The sequence below is a fragment of the Neovison vison genome, chromosome 14 (genome assembly GCF_020171115.1).
Source record: "Neovison vison isolate M4711 chromosome 14, ASM_NN_V1, whole genome shotgun sequence".
NCBI lineage: Eukaryota > Metazoa > Chordata > Mammalia > Carnivora > Mustelidae > Neogale > Neogale vison.
This window is the reverse complement of record NC_058104.1, coordinates 32,527,754-32,554,704: the sequence shown is the minus strand read 5'-3', so window position 1 is coordinate 32,554,704 and position 26,951 is coordinate 32,527,754. Positions and strand designations below refer to the sequence as shown.

General features: G+C 36.9%; 1 protein-coding gene across 1 annotated transcript in view; it reads right to left on the bottom strand.

Annotated features, from left to right (window-relative positions):
• LOC122895475 (phospholipid-transporting ATPase ABCA3-like) overlaps positions 1-26,951 on the bottom strand; it is a 169,910-nt gene that overhangs the window by 2,790 nt on the left and 140,169 nt on the right. The window contains exons 24-28 of the mRNA XM_044232902.1: positions 21,379-21,504; positions 20,903-21,097; positions 7,315-7,502; positions 6,666-6,836; positions 6,077-6,267 (exon numbers count right to left, since the gene is read on the bottom strand). Coding sequence (XP_044088837.1) covers positions 6,077-6,267; positions 6,666-6,836; positions 7,315-7,502; positions 20,903-21,097; positions 21,379-21,504 — 871 coding nt within the window. The remainder of the gene's footprint in view (positions 1-6,076; positions 6,268-6,665; positions 6,837-7,314; positions 7,503-20,902; positions 21,098-21,378; positions 21,505-26,951) is intronic.

The window sequence follows — 26,951 nt, the reverse complement described above, 5'->3', positions numbered from 1 at the left end:
ACCACATTCCTTCCTTCCTAACCTGTATGTCTTTTATTCCTTTTCTTGTCTTTAGCTGAGTTCTCAAGTACAGTGTTGAAGAGCAGTGGTTAGAAGGAGCACGCTTGCCTTATTCCTGGCTCTAGTAGGAAAGCTTCAAGTTTCTCACATTTAAGTATGTTGATAGCTGTAGGTTTTAATAGACATTCATTATCACATTAAGAATATTCCTAGCTGTTGCTAGTATACTGCAAGTTTTAAAAACCATAAGTAGGTGTTGAAGTTTGTCAAATGCTTTTTCTACATCTATTGATAGAATCATGGAATTTTTCTTCTTTAGCCTATTTATGTGTTGGATTTTATTAGTTCTGTTTTGAATGCTGAATCAGCTTTGTATCCATGGGTTAAATCACACTGGATGATTGTGATATGTCTGGGGTTTTTTTAAATTCTTTTCTTTCTTTCTTCTTCTCCTTCTCCTCCTCCTTCTCCTCCTTCTTCTTCTTCCTCTTCCTCTCCCTCTCCTTCCTTCCTTCCTTCCTTCCTTCCTTCCTTCCTTCCTCCCTCTTTCCCTCCCTCCCTCCTCGTCCTCCTTTCTTCTTCTTCTTTTTTAGTAGGCTTCCCAGTATGCAGCCCAAGGCTGGGCTTGAACTCTTAATCCCAAGATCAAGACCTCAGCTGAGATCAAAAGATGGATGCTTAACTGACTGAGCCACCCAGGCACCCTGCCCTGTTTTGGTGTTAAGATAATGCTGAGGGGTGCCTGGGTGGCTCAGTTGGTTCAGAATCTGCCTTCAGCTTAGGTTATGATCTTGGGGTCCTCGGATCAAGCCCTGTGTTGGGCTCCCTGCTCAGTGGGAAGTCTACTTTTCCCTCTCCCTTTGTACTCCACCCCTGCTTTTGCACTCTTTCTTTCTCAAATAAATTAAATCTTTAAAAAACACAATGCTGAATAATTTAGGACATATTCCTTTTGCTTCTATCCACTGAAAGTTAATGTAGACAATTGGTATAATTTGTCCCTTAAATGTGTGGTAGAGTTCACCAATAAATCCATTTGGGCCTGGTGCTGGGGAGTTCAATTATTGAGACAATTTCTTTAATAGATAAAGTCTTATTCAGATTATTTATTTCTTTTTGGGTGAGTTTTGGCATATTGTGCCTTTCAAAGAATTGGTCCATTTCATTTAGATTATCAAATTTGTGGACATAGAATAGTTCATAGTATTGCTTGATTATCCTTTTAATGTCTTTGGCCTCTGCAGTGATGTGCCCCATTTCATTTCTGATATTAGTAGTTCCTATCTTTTCTCTTTCTTAGTTATCCTGGCTGGATATTTATGGACTTTATTTGTATTTTCAAAGAATCAGTTGTTGCAAACAAAGACCGTTTTCCTTCTTACTTTCTAATTTGAATGACTTTTATTTCTTTTTCTTGCCTACTTTATCTGGCTAGGACTTCTGGTATTATGTTGAGTAAGAGTGACGGGAGTAACCCTGTTATATCATCTTGATAAAATTGACTCCTTTGTCATTATATGAACTTCTTTGTCATTTGATACAGCCTTTGACTTAAAACTGATATGAATATAGCAATACTGATCTCCTTTGGTTCTATTTGCATGGAGTATCTTTATTCATCCCTTCACTTTGAGCCTGATTCTTTACATTAGAAGTAGAAGTCACCTCCTCCAGTCTTTTCTGATGGCCTTCAGGAAGAAAATGCCTTCTATCAACCAGGTAGGGATTCTGAGGCTTTCTTAGACTCTTTCAATAGGTAAGCTTGCTTCATACTACTTGTTCCCTCTTGGAAGTGAATTCTTAAGACAGTTCTGTCAATTCTGCTATGCTAGGCTGGGTGATAAGAGTATATTCTTTGCTTTCTATAGCATGATGCTGAATGCTTAAATTTGTGTACCTTCTTCCAATCCCATAGATTTGGACCAGCTCCCTCTGTGTGCACACCAGTCATTTGCAAAGTCTCTCTTGACACCCTTGGCGTTGCACATAGGGAGCCAGCAACCGGATATTCATGGGGTAACTTGCATGGAGCATAACTGGTGTTTGTGGACCAGTTGTGGGAATTGTAGTCAAGGTGTTAACAGCTGCTCCTGGGCAGACTTTTTGATGGGGTCTTCAAAGTGATTTGTAGGATCTGCCTCTCTTCGATGACCTCTGAGAGTCTTGGCTGCTGCTGTTCTCCCAGCTTGTCCTTGCTCCAGTCATGCAGTGCATCTCAGTAGCCTGGCTGGAGCAATACAAAAGTGTATCTCTTTGCCAGTGGCCCTCACAACTTGGGAAGCCAGGTGTTTATTCATTCATTCTAATTTTACTTTGTCGGGGGAATTGTAGGTAAAGAAGGTTTCTCTTGGCACTGAGCTGTGCCACATTGTGGTCAGGGTGACACTGGTAAAGTGAAATTGTTTCTCTTCCCTTCATCAATATGACCAATCTTGGAATTTTCTGCTTACTGAGGTGCTAGAACTTCTCTACTAGACTCTCCCAACTTCCACAAAGGGGCTTTTGCATGTGGGTGTTCTTTGTAGATAAGACAGTAGAAAACTCATATTTGGTCATTTTGATTACATCATTCTCTTATTACTTTGAACAAATTTTTATCTTTTAGGTCAGTTGAGAATAAGAAAAAATAAAAGTTTTCATTTTTATCTTTACTTATTCCTTCTCTGATACTCTTCCTTTGTTTATGTAGATCTGAGTTTCTGACCTGCATCATTTTCCTTCTCTCTAAAGAACTTCTTTTAACATACCTTCCAAGGTATGTCTACTGGCAAAACATTCCCTCAATTTTTTCTTTTCTTGGATGTGAAGTTGGATGTGACTATTATCTTTGTTCCTCTATAGATGAGGTGTCTTTTTCCTCTGGTTTCTTTCAAGATTTTTTTATTTTTCTATGATTTTCTGTATTTGAAAAATTATATGCCTGGGTATGGTTTTTTGTTTGTTTGTTTTACTCTTATCTTGTTGATGTTCTCTGGGCTTCCTTGATCTGTGGTTTGGTGTTGACATTAATTTGGGGGAGATTCTCAGTCATTATGGTTTCAAATATTTCTTCTTTTCCTTTCTCTTTTTTTCTTCTGTATTCCCATTATACATATATTATACATTTTGTAGTTGTCCTACAGTCTGCATATTCTGTTTTGGGTTTTTTTTGGGGGGGGGTCTTTGTTTTCTTTGCTTTTTGGTTTTTTGTGATTCTGCTGATACATCCTCTAGCTCAGAGATTCTTTCCTCAGCCAAGTCCAGTCTAATAATAAGTCCATCAAATGCATTCTTCATTTCTATTATAGTTTTTTTTAATCTCAAGCATTACTTTTTTGTTCTTAGATAGGATTTCCCTCAATCTGCTTATATTGCCCATCTGTTCTTACACGCTGTCTACTGTATTCATTATAGCCCTGAGCATGTTAATCATAGTTGTTTTCAGTTACTGGTCTGATAATTCCAACATCCTTGTCATGTTTAGTATAATGTTTGTTCTGTCTCTTCAAATTGTGTTTTTTGCTTTTTGTATGCTTTGTAATTTTTTCCTGATAGCCAGACTTCTTGGGAAAAAGGAACTGCTGTAATTAGGCCATTAGTAATCTGGTGGTGTGGTGCTGGGAAGAAGCCTATGTAACTCCCACACTTTTACTGAGCCTATGCCTCTGGACCGTAAAGTTCACAAGTTTCTCTTTTTTTTCTTCTCCTCCCTTATGTGGAAAAAGATTGCTAAAGTTGGATATTTCCCTTCTTCAAGATCAAGCTCTGATTATACTCTATTCAGTTTGGTTTAGTTTAACTAGTTTCCTCCTGAGAACAGGCCTTGTTACAAAGAGCTGTCTGGTATATTTCAAAATGATTCATCTTCCCTTCTCCCTGTGGGAAATAAGCAGGGGTTTTTGTCTGATATTTACTGTGGCAATCTGGTTGTAGGAATACCCGTATTTGCCTTCCCTGGCATTTTTACCTCTCAGAATTAGCCACACAGCACACCTAGCAATTCAGTTACAGTTCAGGGTTTCTTACCCTGGCACTGGTTATCAACGTGCTTTCTGCTTTTAAGTCTCTGCTTTGGCAAACCAGGACTTCCTGTATTTACCTGTCTTTCCAATCTTGGCTGCAGTGGTTTGCCCTGTTTCGTCGTCTCTCTTTTAGATTCTAGAAGAGTCTGTTGACTTTTCAGTTTGTTCAGCTTTTTAGTTGTTAGCACAGAGTAGCAATTTCCAAACTTCTTACATGCTGGGCTTGGAACCAGAGCATCTGTTCATTTTTTTTAAATTATTATTATTATTTTTATTTTTTTTTAAGATTTTATTTATTTATTTGAGGGAGAATGAGTAGGACAGCATGAGGGAGGAGAAGGTCAGAGGGAGAAGCAGACTCCCCAAGGAGCTGGGAACCCGATGCGGGACTCGATCCTGGAAGTCCAGGATCATGACCTGAGCTGAAGGCAGTTGCTCAACCAACTGAGCCACCCAGGTGCCCCGCATCTGTTCATTTTTGAAGGTGCTTGCTTACTATGGGAATCTTAGGTTAATCTGCCCAACATTACCATGAGGCCAAAGTTTCACCTCCTATCTCAGTACTGGTATTGGAATTTGCTTCAGGCAAATCAGCTTTTGCATTTTAAATTTTTACTATCAAGTTTCAGCTTGATGATTTTTTTTCTGTTCTGTTTTGATTTTTGGAATTTTTCTCATTTTCTTTATCAGTCTAAGCAAATAATTAAAACAATTCTACTTTATGTTTCCAGTATGTAATAGAAGAATCTTTTTGAGAGTATAATCTGCCATGCTATAGAAAGAGCAACTCTTTTCTTTCTTTTCCCCTTTTCTGAATAACATACATAAAGATTATCTAGAAAAGGAAAAAAGGAAGAAATATACGTTTGAAAGAGCATTTTTGATACTGTGTAGTTAATTCCATAACTTGAGCACTGCAGGCAATAAGCACTCCATAAATCTTTATCATATGAATGAATGACTAAGTGAATATTCAACTGCCCAACAGACATATTTATCTGGATATCTAGGTATAGTTAATATAGTTAATACTGAATTAATGATCTTTCCCACATAGTGGTTTCTTCCCTTAACTGAGCATGTGCGCTTGTGTATCCTATCATATCCATTTCTTATCATATCCTCTTCTCTTTTATTACTGTGACTTCCTTAGTGCAATCCAATACCATTTACTGCTTTATCATCATTATAGCCTCCATGTTTTTAATCTTGTATCCTGACCATTTGGCCACTACATTGTTGATAGAGTGATCACTCAAGCTGGAGACTAAGGAAATAAAAATTCTTAAATGTTTACCATGTCACTGCTTAATGATTAAAGCAGTGGGAATAGAAGCAAATAGAGTTGGCTGTCAATGACTCTGTACCATGAGCACAGAGACGCACTTACTGAGTTTAGCCACAAAAGCAGAATGATTGATTTTTATGTGTTACACATCTAGATTATCTCCTTGAAAGGAGTAAAGGAAGTTTATTTTTCTAGTTTGCATTTCATAAACATTGCTTGTCTTAGGGACCAAGGAAAGGCAGAAGATACATGGTCAAGAGGAAACCTTAAAGAATTATCAAGGGAGGGCGCCTGGGTGGCTCAGGTGATTAAGCATTTGCCTTTGACTCAGATCACCATTCCAAGGTCTTAGGATCTAGTCCTGCATCAGGTTCCCGTTCAACTGGGAGTCTGCTTCTTTCTCTCCCTCTACCATGGCCCCCTGCTTGTGCTCTCTATGTTGTCCTCTCTCCCTCAAATAAATAAACAAATAAATGCAATCTTAAAAAAATTATCAAGGGTAAAAAACAGACAATCTCAGTAATTTAATTCTAGATTAATACATATGAACAGGTTTGTCTTACTGGTTGATTCCCATAATAGACTGGTGAGAGCCTCTACGGTTTTGAGAAAGTACGTGCTAAGAGATCATGGATAATATCATAGAGAAATTATTCCAATTACACACACACACACTAAAAAGCTCAGTAAAGAAATAACTTGCAGGAAAGGTTAATTATTGAAGATATGAAGCAGAACAATGTAAAAACTTAACACAGTCATCACAAGGAGGTCCTGCCTACATTACCTGGGAAAGTTGCTGTCATGAATTCTTTGAACTTCTCTAGTTTATCTTCATTGTTTTCAAACTTAATCTTTGCTGTCAGAGTGTATGCATTACCAAACTTGTTCTTCAAGTGCTGAGGGCTGCCCAGGCACTTGAACCTCCCCTTTACCATGATGGCTAGTCTGGTACAGAGGGCCTCACATTCTTCTATGCTAGGAAGACAAAGGAAATATGGTTGAAGAGATTGCCTTTCAGCAGGCAAATTCCATATCTCAAAACAGAGCTAGGATTATAAAGTAACAGTTGCTATAGGAAAGCTCAGTAATGCAGATAATCACCACTAAGACCATATTTGGGAAGAGGAGATCTTAAGATTCAAAGCAGTCAATTCCTAAATAACAATAGGAACAGTTCCTTAACTTCTTATCCAGTCATTTCTGGATTACTGAACTCAACCGAGGATTCCTGGCATCAGGCAAGAATCAGCCTCTACCCACAATCCCTCCTATGTAGCTCATATACTTAAGCATTCATGGCCTTTATTTCTGGCTCCACATAATTCCCTCCTATACTCTTCTAACTCTCAACCAAGCTTCCCAATGTGTCATACCTGTGGGAAGTTACAACAATAGCTTTGCCTCTTTTACACATCCATGTAATTGTGTCCCATAGCAGGCACCTGGCAGCTGGATCTAAGCCAGTAGATGGCTCATCCAGGAAGACAACTGAGGATTTTCCCATAAGGGCAATAGCAGTGTTCAGTCTACGTCTGTTTCCTTCACTTTATTGCCAAAGGAGAAAGTAGAGGAGAAAGAAGATAAGGGTACACATGTCATTAATTCATAGGAATTAGCTCATGTATACAGAATGCTGATTTGATAGGACTCACAAAGCAGCAGGCCCAAGTCCAGATGTATATATCAATTCATTTTCATTGAAATGACTTTTCTTGGTAATTTATTTCAGCATCATTATTGGTAAAATATTTTTGTTTTAGGGAAAGGAAAAACAATAAAGAGATAAGGATGAAGGTACTTTTTTAAAATAAAATGTGAAGTATACAGCTCACATCTGCAAAAGGTTAAATTCATATAGGTGGGATCTGCCTTATTACTGACCGCTGAACCCTGACAGGACCTTAAGCTATTTCACAGCCATTGCCCCTGTGTGACAGATGGATCAGGTTGAGTTTGCAGGCATTCATTCTAAACAGTAGAAACACAAGTAGGCAGCTTAATTGCAACAGCACTATATCTGACCTGTATATGTGGACAAACTCATGAGCATTTGTTTCCAGGTGCATTGCGTACAAAAAGGTTTCCACATACTTGCAAATGTCTGGCTCAGGGACCCCTTGCAGCCTGGCATACATCATCAGCATTTCCTGACCTGTCATGTGGTTGAGAATGGGGTCATTTTGAGGACAGTAGCCAATTCTTGACCTAATCTGAATCAAGAGAGTAATCATAAGAATAGACCCAAGTCAACTATTTAATTGAGCATATAGTTATAAGGATGAGATAGAAAACCTGGTTTTGTAGCCCATGTTGCTAAAAAGGTTTGGTCCCCAAAGAGCTCCCAATAAGGATTATTTCATTTCTAGGTGGAACCCACTGTAGTAAGATGGAATACTAACTCTCTAACTGGAATTTTCAACACATATTCACTATGCACTGCTAGGTAACCAAGACAGAATTTTGTTAGAGGAAGTTGCCTATTTAAATATCATTAGGAAAGAACTCTTCTATTAAATCTATTAATGTAATGTATAGGATTTTATTTCTAGTAATGGTCAAGCAACTTCTACTAGGCAAACACTCATAGACAAGAATTATATGATATATATAATACGTGTCTTTATATACATAAAAATACAAAAATAAACAATCATACAACATCAAACTAAAAAGCTTTTGCACTGCAATGAAAACCATGAATGAAATGAAAGGGTAACCTACTAAAAGGGAAAATATATTTGCAAATGATATCTCTGATAAGGGATTAGTCTTCAAAATACATAAAAATAACTTATACAACTCAATAGCAAACAATCTGATTGAAAAATGGATATGGGGGCACCTAAATGGCTCAATTGATTAAGCAACTGCCTTCAGCTCAGATCATAATCCTGGAGTCTCAGCATAGAGTGCCACATTGGGCTCCCTGCTTGGTGGAGTCTGGTTTTCCCTCTGATCTCCCCCCTCTCATGCTTTCTCTCTCTCTCTCAAATAAATAAAATCTTTAAAAAGTGGATCTGAACAGATATTTTTTCCAAAGAAGACATCCAGATGACCAAAGGGTACATTAAAAGGTGCTCAGTATCACTAATAATCAGTGAAATACGAATGGAAACCATAATGATATATCACCTCATACCTGTTAGAATGGCTATTACCAAAAAGACAAGAGATAACAAATGTTGGTGAGGATGTGGAGAAAAGGGAAATCTGTGCACTGATGGTGCAGGAAAATAGTTTGGAGTTTCTTCTAAAGATTAAACATAGAACTACCACATGCTTCATTAATTCCATATCTGGGTATTTACCTGGAGGAAACACAAACACTAACTCAAAAAGTTATCCACGCTAACTATAAAAAGTATCTGCTATTCATTGCAGCATTATTTACAATAGACATGATATGGAAACTTCAGTCTAATGATTGTTGAATGGATAAGGAAAATATGGTATATTTATACAATGAAATACTATTCAGCCATGAAAATATGGAAGTCCTGACATTCGTGACAACATGGATGGACCTTAAGGGCATTATGCTACATAAAATTAGACAGAGAAAGACACAATATGATTTCACTTATATGTAAATTTTATTTTTAAGTATATTTTTATTTTATATTGTTAAGTTTTAATTTTTCTTTTTTTTTTAAGTTTTAATTTTTCTAGGGTCTGAACATTTAAATACCATTTTTCTTTTCTGCTATTTAAAAAGCTTATGGAAGAGCCCCTGCGAAGCCATCTGGAACTTCATCTTATCTCATTGAAGAGTGAATCTTTGACAAGTTTATTTCTATAAAAATTGTGAAAGTTTCAATTTTTATTTTCTATTTCTTCTGACATCAGTTTTAATAATTTGTTTGTAGTTAGAAAGTTATTAGTTCTTTTAAAAATTTAAATTTTATTGGGGCACCTGGGTGGCTCAATTGGTTGAGTGTCTGACTCTTGGTTTTGGCTTGGGTCATGATCTCAGGATCATGAGGTCAAGCCCCACATCAGGCACTATGTTCATTGTGGAGTCTGTTTGTCCCTCTCCCTCTGCTCCTCCATGTGCTCTCTCTCAAATAAAAAATCAAATAAAATCTTTTAAAGATTTTAAGTTTTATTTCCATGGAATTCAAGTACTTTGTGTTTCTTTTTTTTTGTATGTTGTATTTCTTATTTTTTAAAGAAGTTTTAATTTAAATTCCAGTTAGTTAACATAGTATAATATTAGTTTCAAGTGTAGAATATAGTGATTCAACACTTCCACACAATACCCAGTGCTCATCACAAGCACACTCCTTAATCCCCATCAGCCATTCCCCCACCCACCTTTCTTCTGGTAACCATCAATTTGTTCTCTATAGGTTAAGAGTCTGTCTCTTGGTTTGTGTCACTCTTTTTTCCCTCTTTGTTCATTTATTTTGTTTCTTAAATTCCACATACAAATGCAATCATACAGTATTTGTCTTTCTCTGATTAGACTTGTTTTGCTTAGCATAATACTCTCTAGCTCCACCCATGTGGTTGCAAATGGCAGTATTTCATTTTTTATGTCTGAGTTATATTCCATCACACACACACACACACACACATCTTTTTTTTAAATGTAATTTTGTGTGTGTGTGTTTCAATATTCATTGTTTATGCACCACACCCAGTACTCCATGCAGTACGTGCCCTCCTTAATACCCAACACCAGGCTCACCCAAACCCCCACCTTCTCCCCTCCAAAATCCTCAGTTTGTTTCTCAGAGTCCACAGTCTCTCGTGGTTCATCTCCGCCTCCGATTTCCCCCAACTCACTTCTCCTTTCCTTCTCCCAATGACTTCCATGTTATTCCTTATGCTTCACAAGTAAGTGAAACCATATGATAATTGACTCTCTCTGCTTGACTTATTTCACTCAGCATAATCTCCTCCAGTCTTGTCCCTGTTGATACAAAGTTGATACCCCACAACTTTAGCTATTCACCATTTGATGGATACTTGAGCTGTTTCCATAATTTGGCTATTGTAGATAATGTTACTATTACATCCCTGATCATCAGAGAAATACAAATCAAAACCACAATGAGATATCATGTCACACCTGTCTGATCGGTTAAAATCAACAACACAGGAAACCACAGGTGTTGGCAAAGATGTGGAGAAAGGGGAACACTTTTGCACTGCCAGTGGGAATACAAACAGGTGCAGCCACTCTGGTAAACAGTATGGAGGATCCTCAAAAAGGTAAAATAAGTCAAGCAGAGAGAGTCAATTATCATATTGTTTCATTTATTAGTGAAGCATAACAAATAGCATGGTGGACATGGGGAGTTACGAGAAGGGAGTTGGGGGAATTTGGAAGGGGAGGTGAACCATGAGAGACTATGGACTCTGAAAAACAATCTGAGGGGTTTTAAGTGGTGGGGGGGGTGGGAGGTTGGGGGAAGCAGGTGGTGGGTATTAGACAGGGCACGGATTGCATAGAGCACTGGGTGTGGTACAAAAACAATGAATACTGTTATGCTGAAAATAAATAAAAATAAATTTAAAAAAAACTTGAAAAAAAAAAGGTAAAAATATGATCCAGCAATTGTACTACTAGGTATTTACAAAAAGAATACAAAAATACTATTTCAAAGGGATATATGAACTCCTATGTTTATAGCAGCATTAACTTATCATTTCTTTAAATATATTTACATCTCCTTTTGGGGGGGCAGGTTTACCCATTTCTTTATTTTTGCGAAGTTCTACTGCCTTGACTTAATTGTTGTTAGCTGACTTTATATTTTAATTATTAATTTATGTACTTGTGTACATTTTTATATATTTTCCTTCCATTCATTTTTTAGTGAGTCATGTTTTTCAGTTATTTCTTTTTCTTCATCTTTCTTTTTTTTTAAAAGATTTTACTTATTTATGTGATAGAGAGAGAGCACAAGCTGGGGGAGTGGCAGGAAGATGGAGAAGGAGAAGCAGGCTCCTTGATGAACAGGAAGCCTGACTTAAGGCTCTATCTCAGGATGCGGAGATCATGACCTGAGCCAAAGTCAGATGCTTAGCTGACTGACACACACAGACACCCCTTCTTTTTACTTTTTTCTTAAAATGAGTGTATAATGTGTATATACATTACTCTCCCTGTAGTTGTTTATTGCATCTCATAGTTTCTGATATATAATATTTTCATTATTTTCTAGAAATTTTTGTAATTCTTGAGTAAAAGCAAAAATCACCTAAAATGATTTTTTAAATTTCAAAAGGGGAAAGGGGCACCTGGCTGGCTTAGTTGATGGAGTGTGTGATTAATTACAAAGAAAAAAATAATCTTTAAAAAAATTTTCAGAAAGGGAAGGAGTTTTCATATTCTGATTTTTTTTCTTGTTTAATTCAGTTACAACTGAAGAATATATATGTATTTTTTACAATGTATGCAAAAATGGTCATATTCATAAATGAAGTGTTTTTTTAAAGATTTTATTTATTTATTTATTTGACAGGCAGAGATTACAAGTAGGCAGAGAGGCAGGCAGAGAGAGAGGAGGAAGCAGGCTCCCCGCTGAGCAGAGAGCCCGACGCGGGGCTCATCCCAGGACCCTGGGATCATGACCCGAGCGGAAGGCAGAGGCCTTAACCCACTGAGCCACCCAGGCGCCCCCATAAATGAAGTATTTTTGAGGGATATAGAATTAGATATTGATAAAGCTTACAAAACTGACTTTATCACTTACGTATTCTTTGTATCTATTCTTTATTGACATAATCTATCTTGGACTAAAAGAAGAAAATCAAACATCTCATGTATTATATATTTTTTCTCATATCTCCTATAATTTCTGCCCTACAGAGGTTGCCTATCATTTGGTACAAAATATTCATAACTTTTCTATCTCCATTATAAATATTACATTTTAGTATTAATGCCCTTTTTGATAACTTTTGATGCTCTTAAATTTGAATTCCACCTTCTTTATATTAAGGCTGAGACTCCTAATTTCATACTCTGTCCATTTTATTTTCAAATTTCTGAATCATTGCATAAGGAGTGTCTTCAGGTTAGCAAGGATTTGGCTTTTATTTGGAATTGCAATTTTAAAGTCTTTTTTTTAACAATGTGTGGTTTAGATCTATTTATATTTATTGATATGACTGGGGGTTATTCCCTTTTTTTTTCCTTCTGATATTTACAAAGATTTGTATTTTCTGATGGTATCTTCCACAAATATCTATTTATGTATCTTTTTATATCTTTGAAATTTATTGACTTGCCTTAATCCAACATATGATAAGTTCTTCTAAATAAATATTCTTGTGTATATGAAAAAACAGTTTCATTCTTTCATTTTTGAGTACAATGCTTTATATATTTCTTTAGATTTAGTCTATTAATTGTTTTATTCAGATATTATACAGCATTAATGATTTTTAATGTCCTTTTCTATCACAATGAGAGAGATGTATGTTAAAATTAGCTACCATGACAGGGGCTCCTGGGTGGCTCAGTGGGTTAAAGCCTCTGCCTTCAGCTCAGGTCATGATCTCAGGGTCCTGGCATCCAGCCCTGCATTGGGCTCTCTGCTCCGCAGGGAGCCTGCTTCCTCCTGCCTCTCTGCCTAGTTGTGATTTCTTTCTGTCAAATAAAAAAAATATTTAAAAAAAATAGCTACCATGACAATCAATGTTTGTTTGTCCTCAAAGTCCTCCTTTTTATGTTTTATGTATTTTGAGACCATATTTTTAGATACCTAAAATTTTTAACTGGCTCTTTGATAAAAATTATGTAGTTACACTTTTCTAATACTAGTAATGATTTCTACTATAAAGTTTTACCTAATATTAGTACAGCTATCTCTGCTCTTTTGATTAGTATAAGCACAGCATATCTTTTTCTCTCCATTTACTTTCAAACTTTATGTTTTAAAATATGCCCATTATAAGGAAGATATAGTTTAAATTTTGTATCTTTATTTTTATCTAACTGTCAATCTTTACCCTTTAAGTGTAACATTGAATTCTTTTATTCTTGAAAATCACTTATATATGTGAATTTATTTATTTATTTTTATTTGTGTGTGTGTATGAATATAGTTTTTATTTTTATTTTATGAGAGGGAGAGAAAGAGAATCCTAAGTAGGCTTATGCCCAGTGCAGAGCCTGACGTGGGGCTCAATCTCATCACCTGAGGTGAGAGAGTTGGACACCCAAATGACATGGTGCTCTGACCTGAACCAAAGGCAGATGCTTAACATCTGAGCCACCTAGGTGCCCTGTTTACTTTTAAAAGATATTTTTTACTGGATATAAAAGTCTGATCTCATTTCTGAATATTGATATAAGTTCCTAAAAAAACAACTGTATAGAAATTGAGTAATGAAACAATGCCTTAGGAACAACTGTAATTTATTTCAGGGTGCAATGATGGAATAACATCAGAAAATTTATATAAGTTTATACTACTAACAAATACAAGGAAAAAATAGTATTACTTTCTTCATAGATGGTGAAAATGTATTTGACATAATTTAATACTCAAAAGCCCTCAAAAATGAAAATAATGATTCATCTAATAGGAAATCTATCTTGGACACATATGGTGTCCTAGGCAAGACAGAAACAATTCTTACAAACTAGAAACAATAATTAAACAAGGAACCTCCCTTAACTCTGGTCAAACAAAATTGAAAATAAAATTGAAATAGGACCACTCTGTAATTTTGAAATGAGACAGAAACAAGGATATTTTCCAATCACAAAAATAACTATGGACTCTGAAAAACAATCTGAGGGGTTTGAAGTGGCGGGGGGGGGACGTTGGGGGAACCAGGTGGTGGGTATTATAGAGGGCACGGATTGCATGGAGCACTGGGTGTGGTGAAAAAATAATGAATACTGTTATGCTGAAAATAAATAAATTTAATTAAAAAACAATAACTAAGCAACTCTCTCCTCTGACTAACACATGTGATTGTTGCATTTATTTTTCTAATGACATCTGTAACCTTGTTTTAATCTTTCTGCCTCTGGCTAGAAATACCAACAATCACTAAATTTCCCATACTTCTTGACAGCTTCTAGTCTCTGATTCTTTCTAATTCCCAGCACAAACCCAAACCCTGTAATAACCCTCTTCCCTCTTACAGAGATCCCCCTACTTCTGTTATGCATTTCCCTTTGCTACAACTAGGTGAATAAACCTAATGTTTTTGACTACAGGGGTGCTTCTTTTAAAAAAAAATTTTTTTAAAGATTTTATTTATTTATTTGATAGAGCGAGTGAGCACAAACAGGGGAGAGAGGCAGAGGAAGAGAGAAAGGGAGAAGCGGACTCTCCACTAAGCAGGAAGACTGATGTGGGGCTCTATCCCAGGACACTGAGATCATGACCTGAGTTAATGGCAGAGGCTTAACCAAATAAGTCACCTGGGTGCCCCTACAGGTATGTTTCTAATGATCTCTGGCTAATGAGTTTTACTCTAACAATGACTTGGAATCAAATGACCACAAAAGAGAAAGAGTAATGTGTTTACTTAACCAAATGTTTTTGTGGGACAAAAGCAGTATGAGCTAAGTCAAGAAGCAAATGCAAAATATATTTGAAACTCATATTGCAGAAAATGATAATCATGTATTATCTTCTTCATATAAAAACTCAAAGTAAGAAAGAAAAATGTCAATAAGTTAAAGATGTATAAAGGATATAAATAGACTATTCATAGGGGAGGAAATTCAAAAGATTTTTAAACATATAAAAAGCTGTAGTGATGTCAGCAAGATGGTGGAATAGGAAGTTCCTCACTTCCCCTCTCCATGGATGCACCAAATAAACAGATACATATGGTTCAAATCCTTTTGAGAGAAATAAGAAAAAAATTAAGACAGTCCTACATATTGAGTGACAGAAAATACCCACATCAAAATGGGTAGGAAAAGCTGAGACACACTTGTTCTGTAAACCCTACTCCTAGCATAGTGCCTTACAATTAGGAAGGAATCCCATTTTCCCCGAGGAGTGAAAACTTATGGTCACACACCTTTTTTTTTTTTTTCCTTTAACCAAAAACTGAAGAATGGAGAGAAAAGTTAGCCAATGAAGTCTTACTCTATAACAAGTACACATTTTTGTTTTGTTTTAAGTTTATTTTTTAGTAATTTGTACACCCACGGTAGGGCTTAAACTCACAACCTAGAGACCAAGAGTCACATGCTCTGTCTACCGAGCTAGGTGGGCGCCCAAGACCACACATCTAATTCCTCAGCTTTTGTGGCTGCTGCCTAAGGGATCAGATCCCAAATCACCCAGCTCCGAGAGCTGATATGGCTTGATATTTGTTTGTCCCCAGGACCACAGAAAGCAAAGGTATTTTAAATTTTATTTTATTTCTAAAATTTATTTTATTTTCTTTTAGTTGTTATTTTAATTCCAGTTAGTTAACATACAATGTTATATTAGTTTCAGGTATACAGTATGGTAATTCAATAGTTCCATACATCACCCTGTGCTCATCAGAACAAGTGTACACCTTAATCCCCATCTCCTAATTGACCTATTCCCACCTCCATCCCCATCTCCTCTTTGGTAACCATCAGATTGTTCTTTATAATTAAGAGTCAATGAGGTGATTTTAAACAAGCATGTAATGATATGCTGTGGCTATACACTCAGGCTCAGTGCAGAGGGAAAGGGGAAAAACACCCCATTCCCATATTCTCCCTGAGATGGGTTAGACTGAATACTTTCCCAACTGTTGCCCGAGAGTTGTGCTTCCACTTAGTCTGTGTTTGGGAGCTTATAGGGCTGGTAAATGTAGTCTTTCAGGAGCCTGAATGAGCATGAAGGAATTTCCTGTGCCTTCTCTCTATGGCTTCCTCTAACGATAAAATCAAGTTTCTAGCTTCTCTGGGAAAGGAGTTTGTCCACATACCTAGCACCCCAACTTTTACAGCTGCCACCTGTGGGACTGGCTTCTAAATCACCTAACTCTGGGAGCTGATGGTCTTCAGCATTTGTTAGTGTCCCAGGACCACAGAGAACAAAGAGATGACTTTAAATAGGCACACAAGCACTCCCAGCAGCTCTTGCCCTTGGCTAGGGACAGAGAGCAGACAAAAGCACCCACTTACTAGTTTCTCCCTAAAAGGGGCTAGACAGTGTATCTAACATTCCAACTTTCCCAGATGCTGCCTTCAAGTTAGGATTCTAATTATCTTGCATCTAGGAGCTGATGAGGCAGGCACTTTGTAGTACGCCAAGAGCCTGAACAGGTATGTGCATTTCTCCTCTGCCTTCAGAGCACCGATGAAACTTGGTATAACCTAATCTCTCAGGGCCCACTAAGAACAAACATGGCAGTTTTGACAAGCACAAAGTTTGGAGAGGCACCCATATCTTTAGTTGGGCTGATTGGCAAGGGTTATCTCCTACTAGCTTCTGCAAGTTCAGTCTGTTAAGAGTAGGAGAGATACCCACCACCTGGTGGGTATTATAGAGGGCACAGCTTGCATGGAGCACTGGGTGTGGTGAAAAAATAATGAATACTGTTTTTCTGAAAATAAATAAATTGGGGAAGAAAAAAAAAAAAAAGAACTTCAAAAAAAAAAAAGAGTAGGAGAGATAGCTATTTTAATGTAATGCATAGAAAACAATTCAAAGAGCCAAGGAAAATGAAGAACATGAAATAAAAGAACAAACAAAGAACAAGATAAATCTCTGGAAACTGACCCTAATGGGATGCAGAGAAATGATTTACCTGACAAAGAATTCAAAATAATGGTCATAAAGATGCTCACTGAGGTGAGGAGAGCAGTTCATGAAAAAAGTGAGAATTTCAACAAAGAGAGAAAATATTAAAAAGTATGAAACATAAATCATAGAAGTGAAGAATCCAATAATTGAACTGAAAATTCAATTACAGAGATCAACATCAGACCAAATGAAATGCAAGAAAGGATCAGTGAACTCAAAGACAAGCCAGGGGAAATCATCCAGAGGGGGGAAAAAAAAAGAATGAAAAAGAGGAATGATAATTTAAGGGATTTATGGGATACTACCAAGTGTATCAATATTTGCACAATGGGAGTTCAAGAAAACAAAGAGAGAGAGGAGGGACAGAAAGACATTACTCAAGGAAATAATGGCTAGCCTTTCTATGCAAGCCAAAGAGGAGATATGGTCATAATTTAAAGAAAAACTTTCATAATGTCTGGAGCCCTTGATGTCCTTCACATGAAGAAAGAGCACCAACCTTGACTTCCAAATGGAGTGGAACATCTACAAAAGAAAAGTGATAGCATCTGTATCATAAATCTAAAGACCATTGCTGCCACCAAACACCTGTCTGATGTCAGTGTCTTACACTCTAGGAATATTGGCCAACAAGCTGAGCTGAAGTTTGCTCCTGCCTCAGAGCTTTCCCCCTAAGGTCAGGGAGATGACAGGGATGTCCACTCTCACCACCGCTGTTCAGCACAGTGCTAGAAGTCCTATCCTCAGCAACCAGAGAACAGAAAGAAAGAAATGGAAAAGAAAGCAAACTGTCATTCTTCAAAGATGGCATGATACTCCGCTCAAAAATTGCTGGATCTCATACGGGAATTCAGCAATGTGGCAGGATATAAAAACAATGCACAGAAATCAGTTGCATTTCTATACATTAACAATGTCACTGAAGAAAGAGAAATTAAGAAACTGGTACTATTTATAATTATACCAAAATATATAAGATACCTAGGAATAAATTTAATCAAAGAAGTAAAGGATCTGTACTCTGAAAATTATAGAACACTTATTAAAGAAATTGAGGAAGACACAAAGAAAAGGAAAAACGTTCCATGCTCATAGGCTGGAAGAACAAATATTGTTAAAATGTCTATGCTACCCAAAGCAAACTACACATTCAATGCAATTCCTATCAATACCATCAACATTTTTCACAGAGCTGTAACCCTAAAATTATATGGAAGCAGAAAAAACCCTGAATAGCCAAAGGAATGTTAAAAAAGAAAACCAAAGCTGGAGGCTTTGCAATTCTGGACTTCAAGTTCTATTACATAGCTGTGATCATCAAGACAGTATCTGAGGGGTTTGAAGTGGCGGGGGGGGGGGGTGGGAGGTTGGGGTACCAGGTGGTGGGTATTATAGAGGGCACGGCTTGCATGGAGCACTGGGTGTGGTGAAAAAATAATGAATACTGTTTTTCTGAAAATAAATAAATTGGAAAAAAAAAAGACAGTATGGTACTGGCACAAAAACAAACATACAGGGGTTGCCTGGGTGGCTCAGCGGGTTAAACCTCTGCCTTCGGCTCACGTCATGATCTCAGGGTCCTAGGATTGAGACCTGCATTGGGCTCTCTGCTCAGTGGGGAGCCTGCTTCCCCCTCTCTCTCTGCCTGCCTCTCTGCCTACTTGTGATCTCTCTCTGTGTGTCAAATAAATAAATAAATAAAAATCTTAAAAAACAAAACCAAAAACAAACAAACATATAGATCAACAGAACAGAACAGAAAGCCCAGAAATGGACCCTCAACTCTCTGGTCAACAAATCTTTGATAAAGCAGGAAAAAATACCCAATGGAAAAAAGACAGTCTCTTCAATAAAGAGAAGATGTGTTGATTAGTTTGCCTAAAGTAACTATGTGTGTGTGTGTGTGTGTGTGTGTGTGTGTATAATGTTGTACACCTTTATTATAGATATACCATCATGTTGCACACCTTTATTATATAAAATTTTTCTTTAAAAAGCTAGGCAACCTCATTTATAATAAGAGAAAAATTAAAGCTACACCAAAGTGCCATTTGAGAAAAATCTACCAGACTGGCAAAAATCCCCAAGAGTTGATCATATACTCTGCCGTGGTTGGTCTAGAGAAATAGGCATTTGCAAAAATTGCTTGTGTAGTACAAATTTGTATAACCATAAATGGAAAGCATTTTGGCAAGGTCCTAAAGATTGTGTATGTTACATTTTGTGTAATGCAACAGAAGATAGATCATTATGTTTTGTTGAATATGCATAAAGTGTATGTAGTGTGATAAAAGTGGTTATCTTTTTCTGTGGGAAGGGATGAAAGAAAGGTGGGTAGGAAAGGGAATTAAACTTATTTGTATACCTTTTTATATTGTTTTGATTTATGGTTCATTTGAAGAATACATTCTTTTCTCAGAGAGCTCCTGTTGCTATATATTTTAAACTTTTTACTGCTTTCCCCCCATTTATACAAACATGATTTAGTTACTAGTTACTAGAAATTATGATTCTTTGTCATTTTCTAAAACTCTGGGTGTCACTCTTTTTCCTGTTTTGACAGCTGCCTTTCTTTTATGTTTTGTCCACATTCAGTATTTCCCATCCTCACCTGTGTGTCAACCCACTGCTTCAGGTTTCAATGATGTCCAGTGTATACTATTCAGGTCTACCTGCCTGACATTTCTATTTTCTTCTTGACATCTTCTTTTCATGCAGATTGTGCAATAAAACTTTATCCAGATTTTCCTACTATTTCACTAATTCCACCCAATATTTTCTTCAGTTATTCTATTTTAGAAATGTTGTTAGTCCTCAGGATTCATCCCCTAACTCTCTTCTCATTATTATACATCTGCCCAATAGATTATCTTATCTACCCATTTCAAATTTCACTTGTATTTTGATAAATCCCAAATTTATATCTCTACATCAATTCATAGATTCCAAGTGTTGGTTGTTCTCTCATAGGTAGGTGTCATAGGTATCTTATACTCAACATAACCTCTTTTTTTTAAAATTTTTTATTTTTTAAATTAATTTATTTATTTTCAGCGTAACAGTATTCATTATTTTTTCACCACACCCGGTGCTCCATGCAATCCGTGAGCCACCACCTGGTACCCCAATGTCCCACCCACCCCTGCCACTTCAAACCCCTCAGATTGTTTTTTTCTTTTTAAAGATTTTATCCATTCACTTGACAGAGAGAGAGAGAGAGAGATCACAAGTAGGCAGAGAGGCAGGCAGAGAGAGGAGGAAGCAGGCTCACCACTGAGCAGAGAGCCTGAAGTGGGGCTCGATCCCAGGACCCCGAGATCATGACCTGAGCCGAAGGCAGAGGTTTAACCCACTGAGTCACCCAGGCGCCCCAACATACCCTCTTTCAAACACACTCAGTTCCTGTGTTTACTATAATGGTAAGTGGAACTTTCACCTGTTCACTGGATCATGATAGAAATCTGGGCCATATCTTAAGATAATTTGTTTTCCTTATAACCCACGTTCAAATGGAAACCAAACCCTGTCAATGTAACTTCCTTAACATCTTTCACAATTACTTTTTCTAATAATTTTTTTCATACCAAAATCTTAATTGTGTCATGATAGTTTAAGTGAAATAACTACTCTTACTTTTTCTAATTTGGCCTGTTAAAGATACTCATACTTTGTCTCAAACAGAAAGAATATTTGCCTTTTCCCAAACTCAATATGTTATCATGACTATTGTTGTCCCTGGATTCTGTTACTTTTGAGGAAAGAGTATGTATATATGTACACACACACACACACACACACACATGCACTTCTACATTCCCTTTCATGTCTCCCACCTACTTGCCCAGTTGCCTCCTCCTTTAGGGTACCAACTCAGTGATTAGTAACAGAAATACCTTTCTGATATTTTTGGTAATGTTAAAGCCATCAATCAACACAGCTCCAGATGTTGTGGTCTCCTCTCCAGTCAATATTTTGAAGGTAGTGGTTTTCCCAGCTCCACTTAATCCAAGTAATCCAAAGGACTCAGATTTCTGGACTACAAGGGAGATATTTCTTATAGCCTTTACAACTGGACACTTATAATAAACCTGAGAAAATACGGAAAAAAACCCCCATAGTGTACTGGAGCACCGATTATGGGCCAACTACAACCATAACCTCAAATCCCTATAGACTGGTACCTGTGACAGTTTCACTCTTCCACTCTCAGCCTTATATTTTACCAGATATATACAGATCCCATAGAACTAAGATATTAGTAGATTAGATTAGAAGTACTCTACTAATAGATTAGTAGTACTACCAATAAATTCTTGCCAGGGATGGTGGGCTACAGTTCAGGACAATGTCGATTATTGAATGACATTACCTTTGTAAGTTCTTTCAAAACCAGTGGGATATTCTTTAACTTGGGAGGTAGTGTCAGGGCTCTGTTTTCTTCATTTTTTACATCTTCATCTTCATAGTCCTTGACCACTTGACAGGACACTACAGCCTACATTTTTAAGACAAAAATCACAGATAAGAATACACTTTAAGTATCTGGTTTAACGAAGGACCTTCTGAATGCTGGACCAAGGAAGTAATATCAAAGATGTCAGAAAATGTTTGCTTAATTTCCGAGAACATTCCTACCAATTTCCTGAGCTCTCATGCAATAAGTTTATTCTTGACTTGCTTAGATTTCAAGAGTGTTTCTAGAGCTGTGAGTAAGTAGTATGTTCTTGCCAATAACATGGGTACTTCATGGAAAACAAAAGCCACACTGGTACTAATATTGTTGTTTAGTGTGATTTGTTACAAATAAAATATGTTGAGGATACCATGAGATCCAATTTTTTAAAATTTATTTTTTATTTATTTTCAGCATAACAGTATTCATTATTTTTGCACCACACCCAGTGTTCCATGCAATCTGTGCCCTCTATAATACTCACCACCTCGTACCCCCAACCTCCCACCCCCCTGCCACTTCAAACCCCTCAGATTGTTTTTCAGAGTCCATAGTCTCTCATGATTCACCTCCCCTTCCAATTTCCCCCAACTCCCTTCTCCTCTCTAACTCCCCATGTCCTCCATGCTATTTGTTATGCTCCACAAATAAGTGAAACCATATGATAATTGACTCTCTCTGCTTGACTTATTTCACTCAGCATAATCTCTTCCAGTCCCATCCATGTTGCTACAAAAGTTGGGTATTCGTCCTTTCTGATGGGAGGCATAATACTCCCTAGTGTATATGGACCACATTTTCCTTATCCATTTGTCCATTGAAGGGCATCTATAATGAACTCCTCAAACTCAACACACACAAAACAGACAATCATATCAAAAAATGGGCAGAAGATATGAACAGACACTTCTCCAATCAAGACACACAAATGGCTATCAGACACATGAAAAAATGTTCATCATCATTAGCCCTCAGGGAGATTCAAATTAAAACCACATTGAGATATCACCTTACACCAGTTAAAATGGCCAAAATTAACAAGACAGGAAACAACATGTGTTGGAGGGGATGTGGAGAAAGGGGAACCCTCTTACACTGTTGGTGGGAATGCAAGTTGGTGCAGCCACTTTGGAGAAGTGTGGAGATTCCTCAAGAAATTAAAAATAGAGCTTCCCTATGACCCTGCCATTGCACTACTGGGTATTTACCCCAAAGATACAGATGTCGTGAGATCCAATTTTTAAAAAAGAATGAAATTTTTTTTTAAGGAAATACCCTCTAGAGGTGAAGTCAAAGCTTGAATAAGTAGGGATTCATTGAAAGAGTGAAGATGTGGTGGGGAAGAAAGAATGTTGCCATCAGCAGTGGGAGCTCAGTGAGAGATAAGTAGCAATGAACCAACAGGGCATGTTTTGTGAATAGTAATTTGTAGTGTTTGAGCACAGCTTTGTTGTTGTTGTTGTTTTTGAATTGTCTATTTTTGCATCAAATGCTCATTTGATGGTACTTCATTAAGGAAGAATGGAGTGGGAGAATATATTTAGCTCAGGAAACATGCTAGTTAGAAGAGTGACTAGAGAGCTGCTTTAAATGTTTTTTTCTTTTCCAGTCTAAAAATTGGATGTATGGGAGCAGTCAAAATGAACATCTTTTCCTTGCTTTTGATCTTAGGGGGGAAACATTCACTCTTTTATCATCATGTTTGCTGCAGACTATCTAAGTGAATCCCACTTATCAGGTTGAAATGTTTCCTTTCTTTCCTTGGTCAGCAGTTTTTTGAAAAATCACAGATGGATATTGAATGTTGTCAAATGCTTTTTATGCAATAATTGGCATGAACATGTGGTTTTTCTTCTTGAGACTATTGACCTTGTGGCTAATATTCATTTTCAAATATTAAACTAGCTTTATATTCATGGAATAAACTCCATTTGTTCACAGTTTATTCTTCCTTCCATATATTCTTGGGTTCTATTGTGAATATTTTGTTGAGAATTTATGTGTCTGTGTTCTTGAGGGATACTGTTTTTTTTTTCTAATTTCTCCATTTTGGTATTAGAGTACTGACGGTTTCACAAAATGAGTTGGAAAATGTTCTCACATCTTCTTTCTGGAGGAAAAAATGCAGAATTGATGCTGTTTCTTTAATTTTTTTGATAGAATTTGTGAAATTATACAGGCTTAGCATTTTCTTTTTTGGAGGTTTTATACTATGCAAATAATGTCTTTAATTGAAAAAACTATTTAGTTTCTTTATTCTTGAGTGAGTTTTGATAAGGTCTTTCTAGGAATTGTTCTATTTCAGCTAAGGTAACAAATTTATGACATAGGCTGGATTTTAAGTTCTGTGGTATCCATAGTGAAATCTTTTCATTTGTCCTCATACTGACAATATGTTTCTATTTCATGATTGCTCTGGCTATAGATTTATCAATTATAATCATTTTTAAAAATTGGTTTTTGGTTGCATTCATTAATTTTTCTCAATTACTCTTCTGTTTTCAGTTTTATTTCTTTTATTTTTATTTACTTCTGCTTGCTCTGAGTATATTTTGCTTCTTTTCCTAATTTGTTGAGGAGGAAGTTTCAATTATTAACCTGGGACTTCTTTTTTTTTTAGTTTCAGAGGTAGAATTTAGTTATTTGTTGGTTGCATGTAACATCCAGTGCTCATTTCATCAAGTGCCCTCCTTAATGCCCATCGCCCAATTATCCCTTCCCTCCAACCACCTCCTCTCCAGCAATCCTCAGTTTATTTCTTAGAATTCAGCATCTCTTATGGGTTAACTCTCTTTCAGAATGGCTAAAATTAACAACTCAGGAAACAACAACAGATATTGGTGAGATGTGGAGAAAGAAGAATGCTCTTACACTGTTTGGGGAAATGCAAACTGTTGCAGCCACTCTTGAAGAGAGGATGAGGTTCCTCAAAAACTTAAAAATAGAGGGCTGCCTGGGTGTCTCAGTGGGTTAAAGCCTCTGCTCTCGGCTCAGGTCATGATCCCAGTGTCCTGGGATGGAGCCCCGTATCAGGCTGTCTGCTCAGCGGGGAGCCTGCTTTCCTTCCTCTCTCTACATGCCTCTTCACCTATTTGTAAACTCTGTCTGTCAAATAAATAAATAAAATCTTAAAAAAAAAAAACAACTTAAAAATAGAGCTACCCTAGACCCCACTGTTGCACTACTAGGTATTTATCCAGAGGATACAAACGGGACACCTGCACCTCAATGTTTATAGCAGCAATGTTCACAATAGTCAATATATGAAAGAATCCCAGATATCCATTAGCAGATATATCACATATATTTTATATATATATATAAAGATATATATCCTTATACATAAAGATATATATATACTGAACTCCCACTGCTGATGGCAGTGTTTATACACATACACACACACACACACACACAGGAATACTATGCAGCCATCAAAATGTGATATATATATCTCACATATATATATAGGCTCCCACTGCTGGTGGCAGTGTTTTATATATATATATATGATGTGATATATATGTAATGGAGTACTATGCAGCCATCAAAAAACATGAAATCTTGCCATTTGCAACGACGTAAATGGGACTAGAGGGTATTATACTAAGTGAAATAATTCATTCAGGAAGACAAATACCTTAGGATTTCCCTTGTATGTGGAATTTGAGAAACAAAACAGATGAACATAGGAGAAGGGGATAAAAAAATAAAATGGGACATTTTTTTCATGAATAATATAAGCATTTAATACTTTTTTTTTCCTTTTTTCCCAATTTATTTATTTTCAGAAAAACAGTATTCATTATTTTTTCACCACACCCAGTGCTCCATGCAAGCTGTGCCCTCTATAATACCCACCACCTGGTACCCCAACCTCCCACCCCCCCACCACTTCAAACCCCTCAGACTGTTTTTCAGAGTCCATAGTCTCTCATGGTTCACCTCCCCTTCCAATTTACCCAAATTCCCTACTACTCTCTAACGCCCCTTTAAATTTCTAGGGGCACCTGGGTGGCTCAGTGAGTTAAACCTCTGCCTTTGGCTCAGGTCATGATCTCAGGGTCCTGGAATCAAGCCCCGCATCAGGCTCTCTGCTCAGCAGGGAGCCTGTTTCCCCTCTCTCTCTCTGCCTGCCTCTCTACCTACTTGTGATCTGTCTGTCAAATAAATAAATAAAATCTTTTAAAAATACTTTAAATTTCTATTAAAACAATGCTTTAGTCACATCCCACAAATTTTGGTATGCTGTATTTTCATTTTCATTCAGTTCAAAATATTTCCTAATTGCCTCTAATTTTGATGAATGTGTTCCAGAGATGTGTGTTTCTTAATTTCCCAATGTTTATAGAGGTTTTCCCATTATATTTCTGTTATTCATTTATAGTCAAATTTAAAGATGATCAGAAAGCACTGCATTTCTATTATTTTAAAATTGTGACTGATGTATTTTGGTTGACGGTTCCATATGTACTACTCTTATTATGGGTTATGTTCTATAAATGCAAATTAGATTTATTTGGTAGATAGTGTCTTATAGTCTTTTCTGTCTTTGTGTTCTACTGATTAGTGAGGGAGTATTTGGTAGATTATGAAAGCTGTGAATCAGAACATGCTGTTTTGCAGGGGAGGCCTCCAAATTTTCTTTGCCTGAAAAGGGAGTATGAATTCTTATCAAAGAGAAGTGTGTCACTTCTTTTTTTTTAAAAAGATTTATTTATTTGACAGAGAGAGAGATCATAAGTAGGCATAGAGGCAGGCAGAGAGAGAGGAGGAAACAGGCTCCCCGCTGAGCAGAGAGCCTGATGTGGGGCTCGATCCCAGGACCCCATGATCATGATCTGAACTGAAGGCAGAGGCTTAACCCACTGAGCCACCCAGGTGCTCAGTGTGTCACTTCTTTAGACTCAGATTGTTTAGGGAAATCTGGGAATTTAAGATTTTTGGGTCATTAACTCAGATGTCCCTATTCCATGTATCAGTGTCCCATTCCTTTCTAACAAGAGTTGTGATCTTGGCATAGCAGATATGCCTTGATTGATAGTTTGATGTTCCTGGAGCTCATCAAATCCGAAAATTGGACATTGATCCCAGTACTCACTTTGCACTTCCACTGAAGGTAATAAGGGATCCATTAGATGTGATCAAGGAAGCCCTTTCACTTTCACAGTGAAAGTGAAAAAGGAGGCTTTCAGTTTCCTACTAGTAACTCCTGGCCTTTTATTTTCTAAACCAAAGAGCTTAGCAATAGTTTCACAATTCCATTGTTCTAATGTGTGCTATTTTCCCCATATTTCTTGATTCTCTGATATACACATCAATCAGTGCATTCTCTTGACTTGACACTCTTGACAACACGGGTGAAAAAATTAACAACTAGACTACTACTTTGTGTCAGAGGAAATCTGTTTCCTTTGCTACCAGTAACATGGACCTCATTGACAGCTGAGTTGGGGAATCAACTAGTCCTAAAACCCCATCTTATTATA